Source organism: Mustela lutreola, chromosome 12 (genome assembly GCF_030435805.1).
Source record: "Mustela lutreola isolate mMusLut2 chromosome 12, mMusLut2.pri, whole genome shotgun sequence".
Lineage (NCBI taxonomy): Eukaryota > Metazoa > Chordata > Mammalia > Carnivora > Mustelidae > Mustela > Mustela lutreola.
Window position 1 is genome coordinate 99,221,425 of NC_081301.1, and position 22,365 is coordinate 99,243,789.

The 22,365-nt window shown below is 43.2% G+C and overlaps 1 protein-coding gene across 4 annotated transcripts in view; it reads right to left on the minus strand.

Moving 5' to 3' along the window:
* Positions 1-22,365, minus strand: part of AUH (AU RNA binding methylglutaconyl-CoA hydratase) — a 134,052-nt gene that overhangs the window by 84,664 nt on the left and 27,023 nt on the right. For 3 of the 4 annotated variants that reach the window (XM_059143257.1, XM_059143256.1, XM_059143254.1), the window contains one exon: positions 13,803-13,889. The exons of the other annotated variant lie outside the window; for it this stretch is intronic. In XM_059143257.1, the coding sequence (XP_058999240.1) occupies positions 13,803-13,889 (87 nt within the window). The remainder of the gene's footprint in view (positions 1-13,802; positions 13,890-22,365) is intronic. 4 annotated transcript variants of the gene reach the window in all.

The window sequence follows — 22,365 nt, forward strand, 5'->3', positions numbered from 1 at the left end:
ATGCAAGTATTTCCCTTTTCCCTTCAAAAAGACTGAAAGTGAAATTCTAGAATATTCCAGGGTAGTGTTTTAGAGTAAGCGACCGAGCTCGTTGATAAGCCTGCTTCTTTGGCTATATTTAGCAAAACAGTATCCTTTGCGCACCACCAAGCCAAGTCAGAGTGTGATTAATACCCAGTGGGAGTCAGCAAAAGCAAAGAATTCGACAAAGGGAGGAGAAGTTGCCAAGCGAAGTGTAACTGGATTCGAAACTGTGACTCAGCAGGCGGGGATGGAGCACTTCCAAGGGAAGACAAGCGGCTCCCGGATCCTCGCGCCGGCCGCCTCCGTCAGATGACGAAAGGAGGAAGGGAACGGGACGCAGGATCTGGAAGTTTCCACTTGGCAACTAGGAAGGACAGTTAACATGAGTGTCCACAGTCGCTCCCTTACACACCGTAACTGAGCTCTTCCAGTTTCTACTGACTACATCAGGTTAGGGGGAAAGATAAAAATACAGGCTGAAATTCATCTAATTTAACAAAACTAATTATTTAAAAAATTCCCTTGACCTTCAAACAAATAAAAATAGGCGCAGTGAACGTAAATATTTTGGGTCAAGCCGGCAGACTGACAATTCTGCAAACCTCAAAAATGTTCTTTACTGGGGCACCTGGGTGGCTCAATGGATTAAGCCTCTGCCTTCGGCTCAGGTCATGATCTCAGGGTCCTGGGATCAAGCCCCGCATCGGGCTCTCTGCTCAGCCGGGACCCTGCTTCCCCCCCACCCGTTCCCCCACTCCCCCCCACCACTTGTGATTTTCCTCTCTGTCAAATAAATAAGTAAAAATCTTTATAAATAAATAAATAAATAAAGGTTCTTGACTAAACAGTTCTTAACACATCTAAAATCCAAGTCAAATAACCAGCGCATAGCAGAGGAAATGCAGCAAGTATACAACCTTCCAACCGGGTGTGGTAGCAATCAATGTGGCACTAGGGAAGTAATTTGACAGTAAGTCCTGTTTCAGGTCAAGCGACACACAAATGAGTGTCTGAAAAAGCTCTGAATGGTATAACGGTGATAAACTATCAAACTAAAAAAAAAAACAATCACAATTCCCAGAAGTTCACCGCACAAAGGTAACGGATGAACGCCACTCTTCTGCAGCAAGTAAACACCTTATGGCAACTTCTCTGGGCAAACGATAAACGGCGGCGACGTCTGACTCTGTGCGCACCGGGCGCCTCGGAGTCAGCGGAAAGCGTAAAAGGGGTCTATCTGGAATCGTATGCAAGCCCTTTTGCATTCATCCCTCAAGAATGTCTAAATATTAAAATGGGACCCTAGGGAGTTTTAAGTGGACTTACACCTTTACAAAGCACAGGCCTCAGTGTAACGTGTTGTGTCATTAAAAAGAATGTGACGACGAAATGCATGAAGCCAACAGGTACACTTTCTAACCTTTAGCAAAATGTTGATCAGACCTTATTCATGTTTCAAAGCTCTGTGTCTTACCCCAGAGTAAATCAGACTTCATGCTACAAAGAAAGGTGTATACAAAGTTTCAAGGAAAGAAAAAGAAACCTTCCAAAACCCTCACGTACAGTTTACTTAGAGGAAATCGAACAATGGCAAGTTTTCATCCATAACCAGCACAAGTTTCAGATAACTAGTTCTTTCTCCAAGGACCTACACCAGAAAGCCCAACAGTCTGTCTAAGGGGCCGTCCACAACCGTCCAAGGATGGAGCTCTTCCACCACGGCCAGCCGGCCAGGAAGCAGCTGCCCCGGGCCCCAGCGCTCAGCTCCAGAAGGATCCGCGCAGACGCGCCGGTGCCGACGGCGCTGCCGGACTCAGCCGTCCGTTCTGCCTGTGCGTCCTCCTGGACACGGCGGCAGCGTGCGATCGAGGCCCCCCAGATCAAGGACTTTCTTCACCTGGCTCTCAGAGAACTATCTTCCTCCTATGTCTCCCTCTGAGTCTCCTCTCTGGTTCTTTTCAGCCTAGTCTTGAAACGTTAAAGAGCTTCAGCTGGAAATGCCTGGCATTTTAAAGGGTTACTAAGGAACATCGATTCTACAACTGAATATTCTGGTGAAAACCTATTTCAAATATCTCTTTATCATTAGACGACAATTTGTAGAGACCTCAACCTGCGAAGGAAGTAGACTAGCTCCCGCAGACTGTCGATCTGAGAGAGAATTCTGCATGTTTTCTAGCTGTTTATGAAACACCATCTAATGAGTCAAGCCTGGCCATCAGGAAGGAAGTAACACCTCTGCAGCGGGAGCCCCAACAGTGGTAAGCCCATGTCACAAGGGAAAACAGGAAGGGAGGTGCAGACGGAGAAGGGGCGGGAAGTTCAGATCAGCAGCTCTCAGGAGATGCAGACCATCTCACGGCTGAGCAGCTGTGGCGGCCTGCTCAGCCTCAGATCTCAGAATAACCTGTTACTGCTCCCAACCTAGGCTTCCCCTGAAAGGGGAAGGAACTTGAAACAGTGATTAACCTTGGAGATATCTGAGAATTCACCATTTCTTTACAATGAAACATCTCAAAAAGAGCCTTTTCTCTTTGAAAAGAGCAACAGAACCAAGTTTTGTTCTAGGATTTTGGAGCTACTTTCTAAGAAGAGCCTTTCTAAGAAGGTAGGAGCATTAAGTAAGGAATTTAGTGACGGGGAATAAAATACAGAACTTCTTTCAGATCTGTATTTTAATTACAGAGAACAACTTCCAAATGAGTCCCATTCCCGTCAGTTCCTTACAAACTCTTCCATTACAAACAAGAGGGACGCAGGGGCCACCACGGTCAAGAAGGAATTCTGTGGCCGTTGAGACCCCAGAGAAAGATTCTCCAGGTGTGGAAAATGCAAAGATAACAGAGCAAGAGGAAAAAGTGGTATCAGACAGGCAGGATATACTCTGATTCACACCACTACTGATGGGGCCACAAGGGCTGTGACAAGCAGCTCACCCAGTTTTTGAAGAGCAGCAGTCCTCCCGAGCCTCCAGGAACAGGCGTCAACACGTCTGCGTACGAAAGAGCCCCACGAGTGCCAGGGAGGGTTCTCACCTGCCGCATCCACTCACATCCTCCAGACAAGACCTCTCCGTAGACACACTGACCTTCAGAAGCCCTGGACAGAAAACCAACTGACCGCACCGGCAGAACTGGTGGGGAAGGACCAACAAGTAGGCTGCAGGCCTCCGTGCAGAATCTGGTCCATAAACCAACTGTGTTGCACATTCAAAGGGTTTTTTCCTCTCTCCTGAAAACCTAACTAGGAGATTTTTTCTAAAAAAAAATCTAGAATTCTGGCTTCTCCTGAAAATAAGAATCAAGGTGGAAAATATAAATCATTCAAAAAGTAACACTGGAAATGTCTGCAGAATTCAAGATAAATGAGTATTTTAAAAACTGATCTAATTTGGCAAATATGAAGACCGTGTACGGCATACCCACGGAAGGAGGCGCTAACAACAGACTTCCTCAGGATCACCGACGTAAGACCCGTGGGCAACCCCCTGCGCCCGAGCGCGCCTCACCGGCTGGCCGGCTGCCTTCCCAAACCCAGCGTCCTGCCTACTGAGACCTCCCTGCGGGCGGACCGCCCTCTCACTCTTCCTGTGGCTGTGCCCGTGCGTGACGGCAGTACACACACACTTCTGCATTATATACTGTTCTGTATGCTTTCAGTTTGATAAAAAATTCCTTGTTTTAATTCGATGTTTCAAAGATTTACCTGTGTTGTTACACTTCCGGTTATTCATTTATGTACCGCACAAGCGCACAAAGCCACAAAGCCGCCCATCCGTTCCCCTGCTGCGGAAAGCTGGTTGACTTCAGCTTTTTATTAACAATATTGCTATTAGAAAACCTTTCTCTTATATTCTGGCATAAGCTTCCCAAGGACACATGCACAAAATGCACAGACTCCAAGCAGCAACACATTCACTGGGTCCTATCAGGTAGTTTAAAAACAAGTGAGCACAGCGCCCGAATGCAGCGCACAGAGGAAGGTTACTATTTGCGGGAACCCTTGGTGCCACCCTATGTGTCGACTGGGATGAACTTTACTACGGGTCCCCTGGAAGCAGTGTTAAAGGGCTTAGGCTTACCCTCTAGGTAAATGCCTTCTACAGCAAGTGAACGTTCGAGGTCGCGTGGAACGTGAGTGTTCGACGCCGTAAGACAGCAGCACACCGTCCTCCGCCACACCTACGTCAGTTCGTGTCCCGCTTCTTCAGCAGCTCGTGGTAGTTTCAGGCACAGAATACGTGGCTTATCTCACAGATGTGTGAGACAGGACTCTCTCCTGCCGTCTTACACACTCCCAGGTGGCACACACACGTCCCTGCTGATTCACACGTGCAGGCACACGCACGCACGCACACACACCTCAGCAGCTATGTGTTTCGAGTATTTCTTCCCAGTCTGTGGCTTTCCTTTCTAATTTCTTTATAGCACCTTCTAATGAACAAATGTTCTTAAGTTTAATTTGGTAAAATTTATAGACTTTTCCTTTTACGGGCTGCATTTTGTTTTAACAATTTTACTCTGTCAAGATCACAGACATAGGGGCGCCTGGGTGGCTCAGTGAGTTAAGCCTCTGCCTTCGGCTCAGGTCAAGGTCTCAGGGTCCTGGGATCGAGACCGGCATCGGGGGTCTCTGCTCGGTGGGGAGCCTGCTTCCCCCCTTCTCTGCCTGCCTCTGTGCCTGCTTGTGATCTCTCTCTGTCAAATAAATAAATAAAATCTTCAAAAAAAAAAAAAAAAGATCACAGACGTCCACTTTCTGTCACAAATGCCTCCCCTCCCCGGCGGCAGTGCCCCATTTACGAATGTCTGCCGGCCGTCTGCAGGCCATTCCGCAGTGCGTTTGTCTATCCCAAAGCCCATCGCGTACCAACTTAATTCACACATCTGTAGCGTAAGTCTTGAGTGCTGCTAAGGCCAGGGCCCTCTGCTGCTTCTTCAGCAGTGTCTGGCTTCATTATGCTTCTTTATGCTCATCAGATTCCTCACAAAATTCATGCTGAGAATGTAAGTGTGATTACAGTGAATCCGTACGCGGAATCATTCGTGAGAATCATCTTCTGGATACTGTGTCCTCCTATCCAAGAAGATAACGTGTCTCCGTTTAATCTTTTTAACATCTTCTGACAAAGTTTCACAATTTGGAAATAGCTCACATTTTTCTAGATTCATTTTTTTCCTGCTGTCAGTAGGATCTTTTCTTGACTGACATTTCTTGGCTGTTGCTGGTAAAGAACAATTAATTATTTTTAAACACGCATCTATATTTGGCTCTGTCGAGACACTCATATCCTGAATAATTTGTTGATCCTTTGAGATTTCAACCAAGACAATCATACCACTTGAGGCAGGCAGTGCTGTATTTCGTCTTTGTGTCCTTCTTTTATTTCTATTTTCTTGCCTTTGCACACCGGCCAGGACTGTCAGAGCACTGCTGTACGGAGGTGGTAGCGATGGGCCTTTGTTTCTTCCTGATTTGGAGAGATGACTCTTAGGACTCTTAGGTTTTACTGCTAAGAAACAGACACCTCTCATCAAGCTAAGGAACTTCCCTTCTCTTTCTTGTGTGCCTGAACCTTTCTCTAAGGAGGGATCTGACATCTCAAATTCTTTTCATTAATCTAGTAAGACAAAACATGATTTTATTTTAAATGACTAACGTCACAAATTAGAGATTTTCAAATGGGAACCTCCTCCTCCCCCTTATCTTCCTGAGAAAATCCAACATGGTCTTTTTATTTCTAAACCTATTGGATTTCATCCATGTTCCTAAGCAGGACGGGCTCCTCTCACTCTCTGTTCTATTGTTTCTGTCACATGTGCATGTGAAAGTCATGCTAATCAAAAACACCGAGTTTAGGAATAAAGTCTCGCTGCCCCGTTGGGCGGAGGAGTCCGTGGAAGGCTGCACCAAGCCGGCACACCACCCGCCGGCACACCACCGAGCTTGTGAAGCTAGGCCTGGTGCTGTCTCTGTGAGCAGACTGCCAACCCCTACTCAGTCTCTCCCGTGGGAACAGGGTTACTCCAGAATACGATTCCTTCTGAGACAAGAACTTCTTTACTGGCATAAAGACTGCCTCAGCCCTTCCCACAAGCGACATAGTCTCTGCTTTACCTGCGATCACGTCCCTCCTTCCGTCTGTGACACCCGTCCAGGACCCTCTCCCCCTTTGCTAGAGGCGCGGCCTCAGGCCGACTCCCCACTGCAACTCCAGCTTCTGCCTCATTAACTCCACAGCCCTGTAATACTGCCTTCCTTCCCCTTTCTTTGGGTTCATAGCTTTTTAAGGCAATGTGTGCCACTTATTGCCGGTGGTTTTCCCTTGCTAACACAGGCACTTAAACTGTGACCTTCCCCTCAAACTATCACTTTAATCAGATCTCAAAATTTTGGATATACAGAAATTTTATATTCACTCAGTCTTAGTACTTTTTCCTTTAATAGTTCCTTCTTTGACCAATGATTAACTTAGCAGTTCTTTTTTTTAATTTATAAATATATGGTCTTTAAATCTCTAAGTTGGTTTATTTTATTTCTAACTTAGTTGCATTATGAACAGAGAGCATGGTCTCTATGTATTAATCTTCTGAAATTTAACAGAGATCTTAGGGTCCAGCACATGATTCATTTTTGCGAATGGTCTGTAGGCTCGTGAGAAGTACACATGTTCTCCGATTTGGGGTTAAGGGTCTTTTAAGTCAACTTTGATACACACATTGTTCAGATCTTTATTTTTAACTTTTGTCTTTCAAACTCATGGTAAGTTGGGAGAGAGGAGCTGAAATCATCCACAATGATGAAGGATTTGCCAATTTATCCTATACATATCCAATATAGCTTCATTTATTTGTATACTTTTAGATCTCTGTTTTCAGAAACATACAAGTTTAATCTTCTGGAAAATTTAACCTTTTAGTACATGCAGTGTCCTTCTCTTACTACTAACGGTTTTTGTCTTAAAGAGTATGACTCCTAATCTCCTGGTATGAAAAAGGCTACAACAGAGGTAGCGACTACAAACAATACACACTTTCTTAATCAAATCTGAACATCCATGACTTTAACAAGTTTAGTCAACTGACATTAATGGTGATTACCAGACTTATTTCATCTTATTATTTAATTCATCCTAAGATTGTACCCCTTTTATCCTCTTAACATTTTGTTAACGTTTGATGAACTTTCTTTTGGTTTTTGGTTTTTTTTTTACTCTGCTCTCCACTCTCCAACCTCCAACTCATTTGTAAGAATTATGCTCCATTCCTGATCCATGAATAATGCCTTAAACTCCCTAGGAAAGGACACAAACACCTTAAAACCTTTAAATCTCCAAAATGCAAAAATCAAAAAGGTCTGAACCAAACACGAAGCAAGTTATCCAAATCAGAACTAGAAGTCAGTAGATTTCTTTAAAAAAACCAAAAAACTAAAACTAAAACTAAAAAAAAAAAAAAAAAAAAAAGTGGAAGATTAGAATTCCAAAAAACAGGAAAAATAAAGAAGACAGGAGACATCGGAGCTAGAAGAAATGGATGCATGACGGGAGGAAGGAAGAGAAGTGCCTGTTTTAGTAAAACCTGTGAGCTAATATGGTTTCTATATTTTTAAGCAGCTGGAAAAAAGTAAACAAATAAAATAAACTGTTTCATAACACGTGGAAACTATTTAAAAGTTAAATTCACAGTGCATATAGTTTTACTGAAACAGAGAAACACACATTTGTTTAATACATTATGTCTGCGACTGCTTCAGCACTATCTGTCAAAGTTGAGTACCTAGTACATGGCAAGGATGTCTCCTATCACTAGTTCTTTTCAACATTATACTAAAAATCTTTGCAAATGTAATTAAACAAAAAAAGGAAATGAAAGGTAATACAGATTGAGAAAGAAGACATCAAACTGTCTTTGCTTTCAAATGACATGACTGTCTACAACACAGAAGATAGGAGAGAATTAACAAAAAAATTTTTAGAACAAATACACAATTATACCAAGGTTGCAAGACACAGGGTAAATATACAAAAGTCAATTATTTTTCCACATACCAACAATGAACAAGTGGAATTTTAAGTTGGAAACAGTTACATTAACATCACTTACATTAACATCCCTCATAATAAAATACTTAGGTATAAACCCAACAAAATGTGTACAAGAGCTATATGAGAAAAAATATAAAACTAAGTATGAAATCAAAGAATTAAATAAATGAAGAGACAGTCCATGTTCATGGACAGGAGGACTCTGTATTGTCAAGGTGTCAGTTCCTCCTAATTTGAATTATAGATTAGATGCAATCTCAAGCAAAATCCCTACAAGTTATTTTTTGTGGCTATCAACAAACTAATTTCCAAGTTTATGTGTAGTGGCAAAAGACCCAGAACAGCCAATACAGTAGTAATGGAGAAGAAAAAAGTTGTGTCACTGACACTACCCAACGTGCAGACTCATTGTAAAGCTACAGTAAACAAGCCAGTGTGGTTACTGGCCAAAGAACAGACAAATGGACCAAGGAATAAAACAGAAAACTCAGAAACAGACACCCATAAATCAACTGATCTTTGACAAAGACAAAAAAGCAATACAACGGAGCACAGATAGCTTTCCAACAAATGATACTGAAACAGCAACATTCTCCAGCAAAATCAAGAATCTACACACAAACGGGCCTTATATGCCCTTTACAAAAATTAACTCAAAATGGATCACACATCTAACTTTGTAAAGCACAAGACTATAAAACTTCTAGAAGATAACAGAGAAAACCTAGATGACCTAGCAGACAGAAAACTTTTTACTTACAACACCAAAAGCAAAATCCATGAAAGAAATAATGAACTGCACTTCACTAAAATGAAAGACTTATTACAAAAGATAACGTCAAGAGAATAAGACTACAATGAAAGCTACAAGCTGGGAGAAAATACAGAATTTTCTGATATTTGATAAAGAACTATTATTTAATACCTACAAAGAACTCTTGAACTCCACAAGAAATACAACAACTCAATTAGAAACTGGGCCAAAATCTCGACAGCCACCTCACCCTGGGTATACAGACAGGAAACAAGCAGATTAAAAAGATGTTCCGCATCACGGATCATCACAGAAATACAAATTAAAACAAGATACCACTATACACCTATTAGCCTGGCTCAAATCCGGAACACTGGCATCAAATGCTGACAAAGATGTGGAGCTACAGAAACCTCCTCCATTGCTGGCGGGAATGCAAAGTGGCACACTTACTTTGGAAGACAGTGAGGCAGGTTTTTTTGTTTTTTTTTACAAAATGAAACACTCTTGCCATTTGATCCTGTAATTATGCTTCCTGTTATTTTCTCAAAAGCATTAAACCTGTGTCCACACATAGATGTTTCTATGAAATACAGGTGTTTCTAGCAGCTTTATTCAAAACTGTCAAAACTTGGAAGCCACCAAGATGTCCTTCAGTAGGTAAATGGATAAAAGAACTGTGGTCCGTCCAAACAATGGAGTACTTTATTCAGCACCAGAAACACAGAACAACATTAGAAACACAAGACAGCAAGGCATAAAAAGGGAGAAAACTTTCAAGTGGCTACTAAGTGAAAGAAGCCAATCTGAAAAGGATACATACTATATGATTCCAACTATACGGGAAAAAAAAGGTGCATAACCACAAAACAGAACATACAAAGCCTAAGTCAGTATCTGTCCCTTTAAAAAAAAGTCGGCCTGCCCTGCGTTAATATATTAAATGAGTAGATTAGGTGAAGACACTTAGTTTCTATCTGCCCCTTCAAATCTCAGTAAGTCTCCACAAAAGACAACTTAACAATTTCATGTCCAAGGGCGCCTGGGTGGCTCAGTGGGTTGAGCCTCTGCCTTCAGCTCGGCTCATGATCTTGGGGTCCTGGCATCGAGCCCCACGTTGGGCTCTCTGCTCGGCAGGGAGCCTGCTTCCCCCTTTCTCTCTCTGCCTGCCTCTCTGCCTACTTGTGATCTCTGTCAAAAAAATAAATAAAATCTTTTAAGAAAAAATTCATGTCCATTGTAAGGTTGTAATAAAAAGTATTATTAACAAAAACTGGGGAACTTGTGGGGCAGAAAAAAGTAGACTGGATTAGGATTCAGACAGAAATGCTACAGCTACAATCACTGAAAAGAAAATGCCATTGAAAAAACAGAAACATCCTTCATTTTAAATGTCCCAGAAAAATTCTAATTTCAAAACCAATATAACAAAAAGAAGCTTGGAAAAAACATCAAGGTAATGTCTACAACTGGACAGTCTCGGCCACTCCTCCTCCCACACGTACAAAGTTAAAGACAACATCAACCTCTACATCCAGGATCAGGCTCTCTGACCAACATGGAAACCAAGTCGGTGCTCTGTCTCAGGGGACATCTGATCTGACCATGAGGCCGGAAACGAAGAGAGAAGCAAAGCGGAGCCACGAGAAACAGCAGCACGGCATTCAGAAAAGGTAGAAAGTTGACAACAACCATTCCAGAAATCAAAACAAATATATTCTAAAACTGAACTCTAAAACACAAAAAGTAGGGCGCCTGGGTGGCTCAGTGGGTTAAGCCGCTGCCTTCGGCTCAGGTCGTGATCTCGGGGTCCTGGGATCGAGTCCCGCATCGGGCTCTCTGCTCAGCAGGGAGCCTGCTTACCTTCCTCTCTCTCTACCTGCCTCTCCGTCTGCTTGTGATTTCTCTCTGTCAAATAAATAAATAAAATCTTAAAAAAAAAAATAAAACACAAAAAGTAAGTAAACAAAACCACACAAGCCCCCCAAAATGTTACATGGTCAAATTCTACCAAGCTGAAAGAACAGACGACTGCCCTGCACAGCACAGAGAAAAAGACAGAGAGCTTTTCACCTCATTCTACGAACTTAAACCACCTTGATACTAAACCAGAAAAGGGGAACAGACAAAAAACTGGAAGACTGATCACAGCAAAACACATAAAAATTGAATCCCCCGTTTATATTAAAAACCGCTACAGCCACTAACCACCATGACCAGGTGGCGCTGATTCTAGTAACGCGAAGCCAGCACAGCATTAATAACTCTACTAATACAATTCAGCATACTACAGGCTAAATAAGATAAATTCTAGTATTGGGGCGTCTGGGTGGCTCAGTGGGTTAAAGCCTCTGCCTTCGGCTCAGGTCATGATCCCAGGGTCCTGGGATCGAGCCCCGCGTCGGGCTCTCTGCTCTGCAGGGAGCCTGCTTCCTCCTCTCTCTCACTCTCTGCCTGCCTCTCTGCCTACTTGTGATCTCTGTCTGTCAAGTAAATAAATAAAATCTTAAAAAAAAAAAAGATAAATTCTAGTATATTCAGTTGCAGCTCATCCTTGAACAACACGGGTTTGAATTGTGCAGGTCTATTTATACAGAGATTTTTTTCAGGAAATACAGGACAGTACTGTAAATGTATTTTCTCTTCCTCATGATTTCCTCAGTAACATTTTATTTTCTCTAGCTTACGTTATTCTAAGAAATTTACTATATTAATATTTAATTATTATTAAAATGTTACTACTTTATTGTAAAAATATACTATATAATACCTATAGCACATCAGGTATGTATTAGCAACTATTTCTGTTATCAGTAAGGCTTCTGGCCAAGGGGAGGCTTCTGCAGTTAAGTCTCGGGGAGTCAAAAAGTAACACACACCGTTCAATACACCCCCACATTGCTACGGCTCAACAGCATAAATGCTGACATGCACCAAAAACGCATTTGACAGACATGAACACGTGCTCCTGATGAAAAAACAGTAACAACACCTAAGGAGGTGAAATAGAAGAAAACTCCCCCAACTTGCTGATTACTGGCAAACACTAAAAGCACTCATCAGAGTCGAAGAAAGACAAGGAAGACAGAGATGGACACACTGCAACCACTGAGTGTTGTACCAACCAGCTTACCAATATAAACATGAAAAATACGGAAGAGTAAAATGCTAGGAGAAGCAAAACTAAAAACAGCATTATTTACAGATAATGAACTTTCACCTGGAAAACACAAAAAAATTAACCTAGAAGTAACAACAGCTAATAAAAGTAATTATCAAGCTGCTGTTACATAAAATAAGCACTTGAAACTTCGTCACTTTCCTACAGAACTACAATAACCAGATTTCACCAGGAGCAAAAGGTCCCGTTCAAAGGAATAAATGCTATAAAAGAGCAAGTGTAAATCTGAGCTGGAGAAAAAGACGGAAGACCTAGCAAGGCAAAAGTCAAGAAAACTTTCTTGAAGAACATTAAAAAAAAAAGACACCCCCCCGCCCCGGCCAAACACACGGAATGAAACCCATACACATCACAGATGGAAAGAATCAGTATTACAAAAACGCCAATTCTAAATAAGATTCAGAGAAATTCCAATCAAAGCCCCGCGACAGCAGTTTCCCCCCTTGCTTTAAAAACTAGCAATTCCAAATTCATCTGGAAGAACTGACATGTGGGAACCAAAGAAAATCTTCACGGAGAAAAGAAAAAGAGTAACGAGGGAACGTCATACCCTCAAGATTTAATACCGGCACAAGTCAGGGTGACGCACCAGGAGCCGGGCACCAGGAGCCGGCATCGTAACACACTGACAACGAGAGGCCGAGAGGCCGTCACTGCGCACTTGTTAATGAGCGCTGCGCAGGGGAGGGGGAGCGCCGCGAAGGGGCGATCCACACAGCGGGGACAAAGTCTAACAGGAAAGCATCTGCCAAAAGCAAAATAAAATGCGAAGATTCAAAAAATAAATTTATTCAAATACAATAAAATGTTAAGATGTCTTTTGTTTTAAACCTTGGCAAACTTGAAAAGCAGCAACATTAAATGCTGGCAAAAATATGAAGAGACAAGTACCGTCATGTAAGTGATGGGAATGTAAATTATGACAATCTTCTTGGAATATAATCTGGTAAAAATGATTAAAATATAAAACAACATGGGGCGCCTGGGTGGCTCAGTGGTTTAAGCCTCTGCCTTTGGCTCAGGTCATGGTCTCAGGGTCCTGGGATGGAGCCCCACATTGGGCTCTCTGCTCAGCGGGGAGCCTGCTTCCTCCTCTCTCTCTGCCTGCCTCTCTGCCTGCTTATGATCTCTCTGTCTATCAAATAAATAAATAAATATTAAAAAAAAAAAAAACACATGATACCTAGAATTGCAATGCCACGTTCAGGAATCTATCCTGTAAGTACACATTCTAACGCTCTCGAAGACTTGATACAAAGATACTCACCGCTTTATTATAAATAACAAAAAATGGAAAGAAATCCCTACACATTAATGAAGTAATTTAAAATTTCGGATATGACAATGCTGTGGATTACTACACCGCAATATAATAAAAAGTATTAATAATCCAGTAGGTTGATATGCACTGAGACATTCATATTACCCAGAAGTCTCTAATTCTAAGGAAATAGCATGATCCTATCTACACAAGCAACAACACAATGCCAAATGCGTAAATATGTGTGTATGCAGTTATATGCAGGGAGACATTCTCTTTGGCTGCTAATAACCACCTTCACACGCCATGTCATCACGTATAGGAAGCATCTTTAACTATAAAATATTTTTCACAATTTTTCAAGTCAAGTATATTACATTGCGCTCCACAGCAACCCGCTAGAGATGATGATTATCTAACGACACAGTAAGTAAGTACCCTAGCGAAAGCTTCTACGGAAGGACCGCGTGCAACTCTCGAAGTCTGACATTTACGGTCATCTTCAGCATGCTAAAAGGAGTTAAACTGAGCTTACCGATTTCATTAATCACCGCTCTTATTTTGGAGACGAAAGGACCAACTTCACTGGGATTCATTTTGACTCTCTCCTTAAGGTCAGCACCTGCAAAGTATTTTATTTACAAACACAGTCTAGTTAGAAACAAGATTTTAAGGCAATGAATTGAAAATTTACTTAAGATTCACAGGTAACTTGAATATCAACTGAATTTACCCACTGAAGGAAGTAAGTTACTTAGGTTTTCCCTCTCGAAGACCAGCACAGGAAAGAGTGAAACACCTGCTCATACAGCATGTGCCCACAGCAGCGGTTCTGGAACCTGGTGTCTCGGGGCCCCTTTACTCTCTTAGAGGAAGAGGTTTCCTTGAGACGGTATCTACCAATAGTTATTCTATTAAAAACTATTAAATGTTTTTAAATTATGTATTCATTAGTTTAATAATACAAACGAACCCATTCGTGTTAAGATAAATGACTGCAGACGGACGCCAGCCACCTGCTCGGCGCCTAGAAAGCCGGCGGTCTGAGCAGTACTGCATTCGGCTGGAAGTATAAACGTCAACCCGGTGCAGAGGCCATAAATTTGGAGCAGAGAAGAAATTCTTAAGGGATCCCTTACTCTGTAGCTCAACAAAGAATTCTTTTTAATAAAATAAAATTGTATGAGAAATGGCTCCCATTTACATGAACAAATACAAAACAAAGTAAAATGACAACCTAGAAGGTACACACTCAGCTATTTACTCTCTGAAGAGTCCGTTATAAAGAAATTGGGACTAGACAGAATACCAAGTGCCAGCCAAGCTGGGATATTCTGAGCCCACACACTTCCCTACAACTCATCAGTTCTTAGCTATATTTACCCTAGAAAATTGCAAACATATGCCCAAGGAATATGTACAGTAGCATTCAATGCAACATATATAAAATTGAAAAAAAATCAGAAATAACCTAAATATACATCAGAAGAATTTTTAATAAAATTAAGATATATTTATACAGAATATTACACATTCAGCATGAAAATGAAGGAATTAAAAGTAGAAATACGGAAAAAGCTAAGTGTTGAAGAACACAGAATTATGTATATTTATTATACCTTAAAACACTAATACGCATTTATAGATTTAGTGACACTACGCTATCATATTTACAGAAACACACACGGGATGCTCATCACCGTCATAACTTTTCTTTAAACGAATGCTATTGAGGGGGGCAGCTGGCGGGCTCAGTCAGGGGAGACGTGACTTTTGATCTCAGGGTTCTGAGTTCAAGCCCCACACTGGGCACATAGCTTAAGAAATAAGTAAACAGCAAACGAAAGCTCCTTAGGGAAGTGAAACGTGCAGGGAGAGGATAAATGCCACAGTCGATCCGCAGCGAGCTCTGTGAGAAGGGAGTGCGGCCGGCAACGGTCACTGGAACGGCTTAGTGTGACACGGCGCGGCTCAAGTCCCCGACGGCCACTCGTGTGACACGGCGCGGCTCAAGTCCCCGACGGCCACTCGTGTGACACGGCGCGGCTCAAGTCGCCGACGGCCACTCACTGCACCGGGCTTTAAACACTTCCGAATGCCTGATGTATGTCTTCCTAGGAAGCTTATTCCGTGAAAAATATTTTTAGGGCCAAACACTTGTTAAGCCACTTGGATATGTTTGTGGAGGAAAAACCTGTGGAGCCCTGAGGACACAGTGCAAGTGACAGCACGAGGCGCGGCGGCGGCCCGCGGCTCCCAGCACCGGTCTGTGGACGCGGCTGAACGCGGGGCCGGCCCGGGGAGGGCGGACGGCAGGGGAGCCCAAGCGACAGAGGGGAGAAGCGGATGGGAGCCCCCGGGGCTCTGCTCGCGGTGGGCCTGCAGGAGGCCGGGGGACCACGGCACCGACCCTCAGCGTGGGATACGCCGCAGGCGGTGCCCTCGGACACGGCACCGGCGCTCCAGACCGGGCTTTCACCGGCCTCCGCGCCCCGGTTCCAGAGAGCGCGTGTCGGGAGCCCGCGGGAGCTCGGGCGTCCAGGCGCACACCCAGGCCCCGCAGAGCTGGACGAGGCGGTCTGGCCCTCACCACTGTGGGAGACCGCCACGGGATCCAGCGTGTGTTTTAGAAATCATGTCCCTTCTCCGTGGGATGTTGGACACTTGTGACCTTGAGACTACATGTTAAACACTGTAACACCCTGTTGTTTTTACTTTAGAAACGCACCCTGGAACCTTGAACACGCGGAACCTAAACGTGCAGTTTCGCCTCGATCCCTCCAGAGTTTGTCAATTTCTCCTCCGGTAAGATCGGGTGTATTTGAGGTCTGGCATCTTTCTCTTTCTTTTTAAATCCCCCATGTCCACGACCACTCCCTGCGGGTGCGAGGGCCTTCGTGCTGCCACGGAATCCCACGGCAGCCCCCTCCTGCTCCACCCTCAGGCCATTTCCTAACACCTCGCGCTCCTTGAACCTCAAGCCTCCCAGCCAAACCTGACACCAACTGACTAAGAAAACGGATGCACTCAGAAGAAAAGTTTCACCAACACCCACCCCCAAACCTACCCACGCACCAGGAGCAGACTCTTACACTCTGCTCCTCCTCTCACTTCCGACGAACTGCTCACGACCAAAGCCGACTCGTGCCCTAGATCCCACCCCTTCTCTCTTCAGGGCCACCACGCGAGCAACCATCCCTTTCCTGGCTGGCATCGCCAACAAAGAGTCAAGTATCCCTCTCCTGAGAACCATTCCCATCAGCTACAGGAACACCGTAACCCTGCTCACCTTAAAAAAGAAAAGAAAATTATGTGGACTCTCACTGCCAGTTCTAATGGAAGAGTTTATTATCAGACCGATTCTCTCATGAAACCCGAGATACGAAACATAAGGCAGCTAGTTTGAGGACAACGGAGAACAACTAAGACGGTCAGAATGTATGAGAACATCAAGGCAAATATAAGTTTCTAAATAATTTCACAGAAATGAGAAAAAAGTTGGAGCTCAGGGCTTGCCAAAAAAGACCACCACAGGCTTCTGTTCGGGACCTCTGAAGGTTAAATATAAAACAGGGTGAACACGAAGAAAACCATACCGAGACCAAATGCTAAAGAGAAAGGACCCAAGTGAAAAAAAAAAAAATTTAGAACCTGCCCAAAAAATAACTACTCACGTAGAATTTTAACCTAAACAAAGCGAGCAGCAAGAATGAAAAGAGGGTAATACGCCAGATTCTCCTTTGATTAAAACAAGAGAATATTACCAACAACCGCGGCCCTATACATTTAGAAAGGACGTGAAATGGTCACATTTCAAAAAAACACAGCTTATTAAAACTGACAAAGAGAAAATCTGAAAACACCAATAATTATGAAGGAAACTGAATATGTTAATTTAAAACTTTGCTACAAAGGAAACCCCATGCTCATGCGGCTCAAACAGTAACTTCTTCCAAACACACAACGAAAACACTGGATGGGCGGGGGGAGGGCGCCTGCAGGACTCAGAGGTTAGCGCACGCCTGATCCCGGGGTTGTCTTCTGGAGCCCCACGATGGGTACAGAGAGGACTTAAAAAAGACAAAATCGTTAAAAAAAAAAAAAAATTAACATGAATCTGACACACGGAAAATTGCAAAACAAAAACCCAATTAAGAACACCTTAAGAAAAAAACATGACAGGCTAATCTTTCTCATAAATATAGTCTCAAAAAATCCCTAAACAAAATATTAGTAAAGCACACACAGTGGTAACATAAATAAAATACCGTATTTCAAGACCAAGTTACATTCAGTCTAAGATTCAAGACTGGTTTAGCATCAAGTGCTTAAATTTGTAAAACTAACAGCATAAAAGGGAAAAATCATATAAACTTTCAGTAGGCATAGAAAGAGTACTTAAAATTCAACTCATTCTTTACCATCTTGAGACATAAGTTACAGGAAGTAAAATTCAGTCGTTTTAAGTACAATTCAGTAACCGTTAGTGAATTTATGAAGTTGTACAACCCGCACCTCCGGGCAACTGCGGAGCATTTCCATTCCCTCCGGCTCACGCTCAGACGCTCCCCGCTCCCACCTGCTTCCCCGGGAGCCACTGTCTGCCTAAACCCGTGCCTGCTCTGGACACTCCACAGGAACAAACTCGTACAACAGACAAGACAGTTCCTGTGCTCTCCTCCCGCGAGGCAAGCGCGGCGTGTTTCAGGCTTACCCACGTCCCAAGAATGGCTCGGGGCTTTTTTATTACTGAAGAGTATTCCTCCGTAGGGACAGAGACACGTTTTGTCTATCCACTCCCCCCCTGAGGGACACCTGGGCTGTTTCCACTTTTTGACTGCTATGAAAAATACTACTGCGAGCGTTCACACACAAGGTCCTGTGTAGACGCGGGATTCTGTCTTGAGCAGATGCACAGGAGCACCACAGCTGGCTCATACTGTAAATTTCTACTTAGCAACAACAAAACTCAGCTGTCACTGTTTCTGCACAGTGGCTGCACCGCTTTACGTTCCTACCAGCAACGCCTAAGGGTCCCTGTCACCCTTGTATGGCCACCAGCACTAGCCTGTCATTTTTTTATAGCATTTTATGGGAGTACAACGATATCTGTTATGGTTTAAACGTGCATTTCCCTAATGACTAATGAGGTTAAGAATCTTTTCACGTGCTTATTAGCCATTCACACAGGTCTTTGGTGAAACATCATTTCAAATCTTTTGCTCTTTTTTTTTTTTAACTGGACAATTTGTCATCTTACTGAGTTAAGAGTAATATCTTAGATACAAGTATTTTCTCCTAAATATGATTTACAAACATTTTCTCCCCATCTGTGGTTTTTTTCACTTTCTTGATTTATTTTTTTTTTGAGTTTTAACTTCAGTGAAGTTCAATTTATCAATCTCAATCACACATGCTATCGTTGTCATATCTAATCAACAGTCACTCTTAATGAAGTTCATAGCAAACTAGGAAGAAAAGAGGATCTTTCTGAATCTGGTTAAGAGTAATAATAAAATATCTCTAACTACCATCACCTTTACAGGTCAATTACTAAGACAGTAACAGATAAAACAGTCAGTATAAGAAAAAAATTTAAGTTACATGGATCAGAAGGGAAAAAATGAAACTGTCACACGAGCAGATGACTTCATTATATAAGAGGAATAGCCAAAAGAATTTAGAAATCATGAAAACAAGTGAATTTAGTAAGGTTGAAGAATACAGTTCAATAAACAAAAATCAACTGTCTTCATATATACTAACAAAAGAAATGTGTAAAATTTAAAAAAGATACCATCTCAGTAACATTCAGAAATCAAGGAGCCAAGGAATGACTCTAACAAAAGATGAATAAGATCTTTTTTTTTTTTTTTTTGACAGAGAGAGATCACAAGTAGGCAGAGAGGCAGGCAGAGAGAGAGAGAGAGGGAAGCAGGCTCCCTGCCGAGCAGAGAGCCCGATGCGGGACTCGATCCCAGGACCCTGAGATCATGACCCGAGCCGAAGGCAGCGGCTTAACCCACTGAGCCACCCAGGCGCCCAAAAGATGAGTAAGATCTTGACACAAAAACCTACAAAATCTTCTGAGATGAATTAAAGAACTAATTAAATGAGGAATACATCATGCTCATTTTAGAAGACTTTCATGCTGAAAGATAAAAAATTTTCTTTGAATTAAGAGTCAATGCGGTTCCAATTAAAACCCCAATGCTTCTGGAAAATGAGAAGCTAAGAATGCAAAGCGCATTTTCAAAGCCTCCTGCAGGAGAAACAGTTGGACCATTTATACTAAAACAGGAAGATGTTATTATAAAGCTACTCTAATTAAGAAAACTAATACAGCCTCAAAAATAGAGAAAAGAAAACAAAAAACCAACAGAACAAAACAGCAAGTCTGAAAAAGACCCACCTGATTTATAACAACGATGGCACTGCGGGAGGGAGACCAGACGGACGCCCTGATAAATGGGGCTGGGACCACTGAACGCTCATGCGAGAAAACACAGTTCTGGCCCTTCACCTGACTCACACACACACATCAATACATGGTAAATTATATCCTAAATGTGAAAAGGAAAACAATCAAACTTCTAAATGAAAACCAAAAATATCTTCAAGACCTTGGTATACACAACATTTTTTTAAAGATTTCTCCAAAGACTTAGGAAAACACTGGACTTCATTAAATTAAATATTTCTGTTCATCAAAGCACACCATTACAAGAATGAATATGCACGTGAAAGAGAGAGAAAATGTCTGAGAAAAATGCGGGAACTAGAAGCCCGGCATGTGTAAATCACAGAAAGTAAAAGGTAAAAAGCAGGCAGAAGACTCAGATAGTTCTAGAAAGAGGAGACTGGCTAACCAAGAGATGAAAAGGAACACCCATGATTAGTCATCAAGCAAACACGGCTCGGAGACACAACTTCACAAGCCAGCCACAGCGGAGGTGTTGGGGACGGCACAGCGCAACGGGACGCTGACTTCATGCTGCTGGAAGCATAGACTGGTCAAAATCCCTCTGGAAAGTGATTCCACCCCAAGTGCAAACACCCATATCCGAAATACATGAACGTGGAATAAAAGCACATTCCCAGAAGCATTATTCACGGCAGCTAAAACCCGGCAACGCCCCGATCGTCCGGCACCCACAGAATGGCAGAGAGGTGCCACGAGGAACAGGACTGTAACACTCCTCGCCGAACGGCACAAACCACGTCCCACAGACACGGCTGAGTCAAAGTCAACCTTAGAAGAGTACCTGCGGGATAATTCCAGGTACGTAAGATGAAAAACAAGCAAACTTGGGATCTGACGATCAAAATCACAAGAACCCCAGTGGCTCTGGGTGAGAGACGGTCAGCGAGCGACAGAAAGAGGCTGTGGGCCTGCTGGTCACCGCCGTAAGGTCCACTTCTTAAATCGGGGGGGGGGGGGGGGCTGCACAGGTCAGTTCATTTCACAGAAACGTGTTACACGCTCAAGACTTGTACAACTGTCTGTATGTATATCATAATCCAACTGAAAAGGTGAAAACAAAGTGCCTGACTCCATCCGCTCCGCCTCCAGCCGCCGCCGCCCTCTCCTCTTCCTTGGAGGCAGCTTCCCCCCAGGGGCTGCTCTGTCTCCCGGCTCCCCTCTGACACGGGGTCTCTGAGGCAACGGAGAGGGAAAGACAACAGAAAAAAGACTAAATAACCAACAGAGGAAGTGGCAAAGGTTTGGGGTGAGAACAGGACAGTGCCACAGAGGTGGGGGCTGGTGAGGCTGTGGACAGCACGACAGTATCAGTGGTGCGGTCACCCTGGTGTCTCCGAGAGAGTAGCATGAACTTCGGTCACATCTGCTTGCCACGTTACTGAAACAGTAACACAGTAACACTTCCGCCGCTTCTGCACTGTCGGCCTACTGCAAACTCGTCCCGTCTAAATACACAGTTCAGTATTTAATACACCAGACACACAACGCAGAGTTAATATGTGATTTAGCAACTTAGCAATTCTGAGAAGAAAACCTATTTCACTTAAATATTGCCCACTAAAATGGCCCTCCCCTAAAACTCCTGGACTTACTCTTTGATATAAATTCCCACGTTTAAATATGCCTTCAGATGACGGTGTGTGAGGTTTCTGCTCATTTCTACGGGCAGTGGACCATCCAGGAGGACGTAAGAAAAGTCACGAGAAACAGTAGCACTCCTTGTCACACACTGCAGGAGGTCTACCTTCCTTGGCCCCCAACAGCCGGACCATAAGGCCCTGCTCTCACTGCACCGACCGAAGAACCCCCTGGAATTCCAACAGGCTCCCCTGTGTGTTCCCATCCCTTTGGAGATCTACTGCGTAAGCCAAGGGTCTTCAACCTTTTTCATGCCTGCTAAATACTGCTAAAAAGAATTTTGAAAAATAGGCTGTACTGAAACTTTGTATATGACATTTACAACTTTTATCACTTGCGTTTAAACACTTGTAAAGATTACAGTGGGTCCTAAACACTGGCATCTTACAAAACAGCTGACTCAGACCATGGCAGTGTGCCCAGTACAACCCCAGTGACCGGATTCACGAAAGCACCCACGTCTAACACACGAACAAAGCCTAAATGTTACATTGTTTCTGTTCTATAGGAACTACTATTTCTACTTCTTTCCTGTAACTGTTTTTGCTGATATACTCAGTATTTATGCATAGAAAACTTTTTTGCAATGAAATACATAAATGGATTGAGTTAATTTTTATTAAATTTCCTGTAACTATGATAAAGCACTAACTTTAAAGTTTTCCTCTAGGGGTGACCGGGTGGCCTGGTTCATTAAGTGACAGCCTTCGGCTCAGGTTACGGTCCCGGAGTCCAGGGATCGAGTCCCACATCAGGCTCCCAGCTCCATGGGGCGTCTGCTTCTCCCTCTGACCTTCCTTCTCATGCTCTCTCTCTCTCTCTCAAATAAATAAATGAAATCTTTAAAAAAAAAAAAAAAAAAAAAGGCGGGGGGGGTGGTTTACCCGGCACTGACTTCATTACGAGTCTGAACCGGCGCACCCCCGGCCGCAGCGGCCTTGGAGCGCACGTCCGGTAACGATTCCATACTCAAAGC